The sequence below is a fragment of the Macrobrachium nipponense genome, chromosome 34 (assembly GCF_015104395.2).
Source record: "Macrobrachium nipponense isolate FS-2020 chromosome 34, ASM1510439v2, whole genome shotgun sequence".
NCBI classification, from domain to species: domain Eukaryota; kingdom Metazoa; phylum Arthropoda; class Malacostraca; order Decapoda; family Palaemonidae; genus Macrobrachium; species Macrobrachium nipponense.
In genome coordinates, this window is record NC_061095.1 from 71,229,328 (window position 1) to 71,239,057 (window position 9,730).

The following is a 9,730-nucleotide window of genomic DNA, read 5'->3' on the forward strand; positions in this document are numbered from 1 at the left end:
GGACCTATGAGGTCATTCAATGCTGAAGGGGAAATTGACAGTAGAAAGGTTTGAAAGGCGTAACAGGAGGAAAACCTTTTGCAGTTGCAATATGAATCAATTGATAGGAGAGGGTGTATAGCAAGATGGAAGAAAGGGAATATCAACGGAGGTGCAGTAAAAGGAATGAAATGGGTTGGAGCTATTGGCCGAAGAGACACTGCAAAGAACCTTGACTAATGCCTGCAGTGCACTGCGTGAGGTGCACTGACGACACTATCCCCCACCCCCCCATGGGGAGAGAGAATGCATGCCAGTTAGAGATAACCAATGGACAAAGTAAAATTAAATAAAGCATAAATAGAAATGTTCGATTAATGGAGATTAGCCATAAAGATGATAAACAAAGAAAAGGGAAAACAGAGGAAGAGAGAGAATCCCTCATCACATGAACCTCCCAAAGTCCAATTACCAAGTGGCCTCTGTTTCCTTATCAATGGTTCCTGGATGATTCTAATTTCAGATAATGTCGGCCTTATGCCCACTTGGGCATCAGGTCAAATTGTCCAAGAACAGAAAATTGAGTTTAAAAGAAATATTGTGGAATCAGCAGAGACAGATAATAATTAGAGAGTAATAAATCAGACGTTGATTTCGGAACTTGATAAGAGGCAGTGACATCAATAATATTGTTGAGAAACTGAAAGGAAAGAATTGAAATTTGATCAATATTTTTGATCGAAATTCACTGGAACAACGCGTTACAAAAGTATTTCTTTATTTCTATAAAGAAAATAAAAATCAGGAAAATGCTAAATCGGATAAATAATAAAAAAATGGAGGTGAACGAAGCAGTAAGAATCGCTCAGAAAAAAATGTCAGATGTCGAAAAAAATTGATGCGACCTCGTTTGTAAGTCTGCATCACTTTTAGGTAGTTTATTATTATTATTATTATTATTATTATTATTATTATTATTATTATTTGCTCTATCACAGTCCTCCAATTCGACTGGGTGGTATTTATAGTGTGTGGTTCCGGGTTGCATCCTGCCTCCTTAGGAGCCCATCACTTTTCTTACTATGTGTGCCGTTTCTAGGATCTCACTCTCTGCATGAGTCCTGGAGCTACTTCAGCCTCTAGTTTTTCTAGATTCCTTTCAGGGATCTTGGGAATCGTGCCTAGTGGCTCCTATGATTATGGGTACGATTTCCACTGGCATATCCCATATCCTTCTTATTTCTATTTTCAGATCTTGATACTTATCCATTTTTTGTCCCTCTCTTTTTCTCTTCAACCTCTGGTGTCCCATGGTATTGCGACGTCATTGAGTGATACTTTCTTCTTGATTTTGTCAATCAACGTCACGTCTGGTCTATGTGCACGTATCACCCTATCTGTTCTGATACCATAGTCCACCGGATCTTTGCCTGATCGTTTTCTATCACTCCTTCAGGTTGGTGTTCGTACCACTTATTACTGCAAGGTAGCTGATGTTTCTTGCACAGGCTCCAGTGGAGGGCTTTTGCCACTAAATCATGCCTCTTTTTGTACTGGTTCTGTGCAAGTGCCGGACATTCGCTTGTTATGTGGTTTATGGTTTCATTTTTCGTATTGCGCTTCCTACATTTGGGAGAGATGTTATTTCCGTCTATCATTCTTTGAACATATCTGGTTCTTAGGTCTTGATCTTGTTCCGCTGTTATCATTCTTTCAGTTTCCTTCTTTAGCTCTCCCCTCTGTAGCCATTGCCATGTGTCATCGCTGGCTAGTTCTTTAGTCTGTCTCATGTATTGTCCGTGCATTGGTTTGTTGTGCCAGTCCTCTGTTCTGTTTGTCATTCTCCTTGTCCTGTATATTTGTTGGGACTCGTCCTCTGTATATTTGTGGGATTTTTGGGTCCGTCTACTTTTATTAGTTCTTCTTCCCGATGCACTCTTTAGCCACTCGTCTTCACTGGTTTTCAGATATTGCCCCAGTGCTCTGTTCTCGATGTTGACGCAGTCCTCTATGCTTAGTAGTCCCCTCCCTCCTTCCTTTCGTGTTATGTATAGTCTGTCCGTATTTGCTCTTGGGTGTAGTGCTTTGTGTATTGTCATATGTTTCCTGGTTTTTCTGATCTATGCTGCGGAGTGCTGCCTTCGTCCATTCCACTCTTCCTGCCGCTGTATCTGATTACTGGCACTGCCCTATGTGTTTATGGCTTTTATCATATTTCCGGCGTCGAGTTTTGACTTGAGTATCGCCTTGAGTCTCTGCATATATTCTTTCCTAATCGTGTCCTTGGTGTTTTATATCCCCTTCTTCCATTATTCCCAGGTATTTGTATCCCGTCTCATCTATGTGTTTGATGTTGCTCCCATCTGGTAGCTTTATCCCTTCAGTTCTTATTACTTTGCCCTTTTATATGTGATTACGCGCATTTTTCTATTCTAAACTCCATCCTGATGTCCCCAGATACAATCCTTACAGTCTGGATTAGGGTATCTATTTCCTGATGCTCTTACCATGATGTCGTCCATGAACATCAGATTATTATTATTATTATTTTATTATTATTATTATTATTATTATTATTATTATTATTATTATTATTATTATTATTATTATTATTTCCTTCAGTCGGATTAGTTTCATACATTTGTCCTGTCTTAGAATCACAAGAAATCCGGACACTGGCCAAATTTAAAGAAATATATTATGATGTCTTCTAGAAACTGGCTTTCGTCGGTTTAGTTCATGTGTCAAATCATTTTCATCTTCTATAAAATTCTAATATATGTATTTCTAGACATTTGTTTTCAGAGTTAGAAGAAATATGGATAATGACTAAACCTTCGAAAATATTTCATTGTGATGTCTTTAATATGAAGCTTTTGTCAGTGTGACTAATGGGGTAAATTATTCAAGTTATCAATAAGATTATTAAGTGGTTAATGTATCCAGTAATTTTAATTATCTATAAAATTCTTAAAAGGCAAAAGTATTTCAAAGGAAGTGGTAAAATACACTGCTTTTATAAATCATTTTTTACATAACGATTTTAGCAAGTAGGAAATATCTAGCTGACGAAATATAATGACAAATATTATTTTATGAAATCAGTTAGTCACATATCACCAGAAATCGAAAGATGGTAGAGCAATTATGAATTATTCAGACAAATCATTATTCCTTGACAGTCACTTCACGTAAGAGCAATCCTCTCTCTCTCTCTCTCTCTCTCTCTCTCTCTCTCTCTCTCTCTCTCTCTCTCTCTCTCTCTCTCTCTCTCTCTCTCCCCTACATTTCTATACCCAAATGGAAATGTAGAGAACCATATAGACGGATTCCCGAGCACTGAACCAGAGGATATGCAAATTCAATTCGTCACACATTCCTCTCGGGGAATAGAGAGATTCCACCCTCCACAGTGGGAATATTCCAAGCAGAACACTAAAGGTCCTTGTAGGAATGACCAGGAGATTCTCAGTTTGCTTAGAATCCACAAGAATTCTTTGATTCTGTGAGATTTATGTTTCGGTGGTTTGGGAAAAAGCTCACAGAATACTCACAGAGTTTTCTTGTTTAGACCAATCAGGTTTTATTGCTCTAATTCTCACAGGAGAATTTATCCGGTCATTAGGTTAATGTCGATGTTTTGCTAAAGGCAAAAATTAATTATAGAATCTAGGAAAGATCAGTAGCTAGGCCTTAGCTGTTTCGATTGTCATAAGGAACAAAATGAATGCATATATACATCCATGAATATGTTCATTCACAAATGCAAACACAGACTCATACACAAATACATTCTCGCATGAATCTTCGTATTATTATCGTTCTGTCTTTTTCGAATTTCTTTTATAGTTTTCTATTGGAAAATATGTCCAGTTCTCTACTGTATAATATTATTCTCATCACGAAAGCATGCACAAGGTTGAACTTATAGTTTTGTATACAAGTAATCACTTCCATTCTGAATGCAAATGTCATTAAAAGTTAGTGTATAACCCCAGATTCGTAAAGGTTTGGCTGTGAGCAATTATTTGACACACTGCTGGCCAATGTATGCAGGAGTTGCTTATTAACACCAGCTTACAACCGGCATAATTTGGCAGCAATTAATTTCCACGATAATGAAGGTAAATCAGCTTCCTCCCTTTGACCATTTGCGCTTGATGTCCTCCTCATTGCTTGCTCCTCAGATGGAATTAGAGGAGCATCAGCATTAGACGGATGGCTCGATTTGGTCTCAACTGAAGCCGCTCTGGGATTCATGAGGTGCAGTTTAGGAGGGAAATGGCAAGGATCATGAGAGAGAGAGAGAGAGAGAGAGAGAATCGTTAATGACTTTGATGACTATGGTATCATAGTTTATCTGTAAAATTCAAATATATACACCTATTTTGACCCTGTATTTTACCATGACCTCTATAGGCGCTCTACTAGCCTGTTTAAGTAGCACTGAAAAAGCCGCTATTCGCAAAAATATAGAAGAATCTCTACAAGTGTAATGCTGCTGAAGTAGCCATTACTTTTAATAAAGTATGCTTGAGAGAGGGTCTGCTACCTAAGTACAATAATAATAATAATAATAATAATAATAATAATAATAATAATAATCTAATAATAATAAGAATAATAATAATAACAAAGTTGACTCAATCATATTCCTCTGGCTTCACGTACAGTCTAAGGATGGTGCAAATGCCTGACAGAATAAATATATAACACTAACGAACAGCATCTTATAACAAACTGTTCACAAACGTTGCTGATCGACGGCGTCACTTCAATACCTGTCAGATGGTGACAGATCTTGCAGTATCGACATGCAATTGCGTTATTCAATAGCTCTGTGCAAGAATCACCGGAGACTAACACCATTCGCCCCAATTTTCAGAGTATGAGATTCCATTGACCTATTTTCATTTACATCAGGTATATCTTCATTTTTACGGATTTTGACGAACCCCTAAACGCATGTCAACTCTAGACGTGAACCAGCTATCAAGTTGAGTCTAAATCCGGATTAAAACGAACATGGAATCTTTTACTTCTTTAAAATAAATCGAAATTTCTATCATTCTCTGCATATTAACTTTCCTGTTCAACCCAGCCGGTACTTAACGTCCAGATGAAACAGCAGTTTTATTTATACATCTTGAATGAAATTTTTTTTTTTTACTTTAAGTGAATAAGAATCTTATAAATTTACGAGTCTATACTATTGGCTCTAGATCGAATTATTCATATGTATATATATAGTTATATATATATATATATATATATATATATATATATATATATATATATATATATATATATATATATATATATATATATATATATATATATATATATATATATAGTATATCTTCGAGGCTACAAATGTCCTTTAATATCTAATTCGCTTCTACCTCGGAATTGATATATTTTCATATATACCGAGGGGGAATTTTTAGTTGATAATAATTTCGCACCCCCATGGGATGCCAAATTGTTATCAACTGAAAATTCCCCCTCGGTACATATATGAAAATATATCAATTCCGAGGGTAGAGCGAATTAGATATTAAAGGACATTTGTAGCTCGAATGATTTATAAGAATCATCAAACCGGATGATGTATATATATTCATTCATATATATAATATATATATATATATATCATATATATATATATATATATAGTATATATATATATATATATATATATATATATATATATATATATAATTAAATTTGAAAGTCGAAAGAACTCATTATGGTCATCGAAAATACACAATTATATATATATATATATATATATATCATATATATATATATATATATATATAGATATATATATATATATATTATATATATATATATATATATAGATATATATATATATCTATATCTATATATATATATATATATATATATATATATATATATATATATATATATATATAATATATATATATATAATATATATAATATATATGAATGAATATATATACATTAAAATTGGATACCATTAATGAATTCTTGTCAGCCAGGGATATATTTATTATTCTGACGCGCGTTCAGGGCAGGATTAACTCCGGGGATTCTGCGCTGATTGGGTGGGGATTTGCATCTTTGAATGGTCATGGGGAGATTGCAGCCATTTTCGATATATTTCGGCCTTGATAAATGTTCGTTTTTGTTATATTTATTGTAGAAGTTCAACGATGATTGTAAAGTTTGTGTTCATTATATTCTTTAAATTCTTAGAACGATTTTTTTCGGGATTATTGGTAAAACCTACAGGGATTTATAATGAATTAATTAAAAGAAACCTAGACTCATAAACTTAAATTTAACCGTAGGCTTGAATCACGTGACATTTCAAGACAAAATACAAATGTGTCTTTTAAAAAATAGGCCAAAAAGTTTATTTATAATATATATATATATATATATATATATATATATATATATATATATATATATATATATATATATCTATAATATATAAGTATATATAAATTATAAAATAACAATCATTGGTATATTAACGTGAAAATATAAAATAAAATGGCTAGGGGAGACTGGGGATAGTTGGCTACAGGGGTAAGTTGGCACACTCAAAATAACTTTAAAGTTTACCAATAGATGACTTTAATACATACACTGTGTAATTGCCACGTGGTTCCTTAATTACCAGCAACAATCTATAGAGATAGAATGTAGGACTCGAATTTTTTAGACAAATTTGATTTTGATGTTAGTAAATATTTTTATTTTTTTTGTTATTTGCTATAACATCTATACATTCATGAAGATTATTTTTCAATTATAGCATAGTTTTCCTTATGGTTTAAAGATTCTATACGATTAAAATTAATCCTTCAAGGCTTCTTGGTGTGGACTGGTAAGTGTTTTTGTCCCAAATGGTAGGGATGGGGCAAGTTGGCTCAAAATAAATGGGGCAAGTTGGCACACGTTATTTGATAACAATAGTAAGCCTATTTATTTATAATTTAATTTCGTTTTGTTTTCTGGATTTTTTGGAAGGATAATGATATTAGTGTCCTATCATTTCTCCACATTCCTCTCACATGTTGCAGCCCCTGGATTTTAGTGTTTATAGACCTATGAAGAAATGTATTAAGAGGGCATGTGAATCGTGGATGACTGGTAATGCAGGATCAAGTATGCTCATTTGTGACATTCCTGGTAAAGCTTCCTCAGCTTTACCTCTAGCTGTAACTTATTCTGATGTTTTCAGTGAGTTTAGGATTGATGGAATTTCACCTTTGAATACAGACTATTTATAGATTTTGATTTTACGGGTGGTTATGTAACAGATTGAGAGATGTCCGAAAAGACACATGGGCTTCAGATCAGTCATCAGCGTGATACAGAGTTTAAGAACATCTCCTGTTGGTTCAGAAGAAAGCTCAGCTGCAGACAGCCTGTGTCTGGTAAGCCAGGAGAGGTGTGGGTCCAGTGCAGGGCATGTAACATGTGGCAGCATGTTACATGCTGCCACATGTTACATGTCTGTCTGATTTTTCCACGTAGGAGAGTATTCCATAATATCATTATACCGTCAGTTAATTTGAGCAGCTTCCCGTAAGACGAACATATTAATAAGAGTCTTGAAAATTCGCCAGAATAAGACTTTTTCACTCCCCAAAAATCCCGTGACCCTCCTCCGTGAGGTGGAAAGAATGGCCCCGCATTTTCTCTCCCCAGACATCGTGCGAAACTTTTCCTTTCATTTTGTGGAAATCATTTGAGAAATCGCCGAGACTTTCACTGTATTTTTCTTTTCTCTCCAAAAGAAGGCGTTGGGGCTTTTTTTTTATGAAATCCTGGGAAGGTTTTTTATATTATATTACTTCGATCTTGTCATATACTAGGAGGAATTAATTAGCTTTCTAATAAGCTGCCTAGTCAACTCTTGATCAGCTTTCAATTTGAGGGAATCTTCACCATGGGCGGTTCCTGAAATTCCGATTCCTCACACTGTGGTTCCCAAATTGGTTCCTAGAACTACCGTTCCTGACACTCAGGTTCCTCAAAATGTGGTTCCTCAAACTTTGGTTCTTCAAATTCTGGTTCATTAGACTCTGTTTCCTCAAATTGTGGTTCCTCAATTTGTGGTTCCTGAAACTTTGATTCCTCAAATTGTGGTTCCTCAAACTCTTCTTCTTCAAACTTCGTTTCCTGAGACTCTGGTTCCTTAAACAATGATTCCACAATGTGTGGTTCCTCAAACTTTGGTTCTTTAAATTGTGGTTCCTCAAACGGTGGTTCCTAAAACCACAGTTCCTCAAGTTCTAGTTTCTCAAATTTTGGTTCCTCAAATTGTGGTTCTTCAAACTCTGGTTCCTCAAATTCTGGTCCCTAAATCCCTAAATCCCGGTTCCTCCTCGTCCCTCAGCCCCTGACAGAATAACCTGAGTTCCAGAAGCAGTGCCTCTTTAAAGCGGAAGTGCTTTGCGACGTTCAGTTGGGGAGAGAGAGAGAGAGAGAGAGAGAGAGAGAGAGAGAGAGAGAAGAATAGTGCCTGGATCATAAATAGTTCAATTACAAAAATGTAAAACAGACAAAAAGAAACGTGAAAAAATATGCCAAAAAATTAAGTTAAAATACTTTAGCTTTAACAAAAATACAAATGCGCCGAAGTTTCTTGGGCGCAATCGAGTTTACTGTACAACGTATAATTCTGTATGAAACTCTCAACTAAGGCTCATGAAACTTTTAGCCTGTGTTGTTGACACCTATAGCAGCGCCAGATGCAAGATCACGTAACTTTAACCTGAAATAAGAAAAACAAAAAAATACTGACTCTAGAGGTCTGCAATTTGATATGCTTGATGAGTGGAGGGTGGATGATCAACTTACCAATTTGGAACTCTATAGCCTCAGTAGGCTTTAAAATCTGAGGACGGACACCAAAAGTGCAGACATTCAGACAAGAAGCCATCTCAATAGTCTTCTTTCACAGAAAACTGAAGAAAGAAGGCGAACAATTATGTTAAAATTCATCACCTTATGAAAAGGAAGGAAGTATTGCAATGCACCTCTGCAATATGCAAAGGTCTTCCGAAGCAGGTATTGCAAAGATGGCCAAGTATTGACAAGCACTGGTTTTTTTCTTTTTTATTTTATTGGAATTTCACAGAAGAGCGCCACACCTGAGTAGGTGAGGTCTCGTAGTCGATAAACGTAGGCAGGGAATCCCTGTGTCGAATTTTGGAATTCTGGAATTTTACACTCAGAGAAAAATGCTTATTTCTAAAAATATGAATTATTTCGGATACTCTGGATGTCTCAGTTTTGACATGTCCTGTAGAATCTCAGGAAAGTAATACGATATACATTGACACACACAAACACAACACACATTCACAAACATAGATGATAAATAATATTCACAAACATAGATGGCAAAATAAAAGTAGTAAGTAAACGCAGAAACGTAAAAGGACTGAATATCCACCGAGGCTGGTAATAAGTTGGCGAGGTCCAACGCCTCTTTCTCTTTACTAGCAAACTGACCCATCTACGATGGGTGATAAAATACGGGTGCAGAAGTGAAAAATTTATATGTACTATTTGTTCAGCAATATTAAAATAAAGGCGATTTTTATACATACCTACTACAGAACCTCTTTGTACACAATATTATCAGTTTGTCCACAACTTAATTTCAAGTTGGCAGAGTCAATTGCTCTGCTCTTCGCCACATACAGTTGGCCATGCGTGAACATGGGTGACGGCAAGAAAC

At 35.4% G+C, this 9,730-nt stretch overlaps 1 protein-coding gene across 1 annotated transcript; it reads right to left on the minus strand.

The window, feature by feature from the left end:
* Positions 1-7,989: 7,989 nt before the first annotated feature.
* LOC135208141 (variable charge X-linked protein 3B-like) lies at positions 7,990-9,505 on the minus strand. Its single transcript, XM_064240291.1, has 3 exons — positions 9,443-9,505; positions 9,138-9,203; positions 7,990-8,253 (listed from the first exon to the last, which is right to left on the minus strand). Exons 1-3 carry the CDS (start codon positions 9,503-9,505, stop codon positions 7,990-7,992), a joined length of 393 nt encoding a protein of 130 aa, XP_064096361.1.
* Positions 9,506-9,730: the final 225 nt, after the last annotated feature.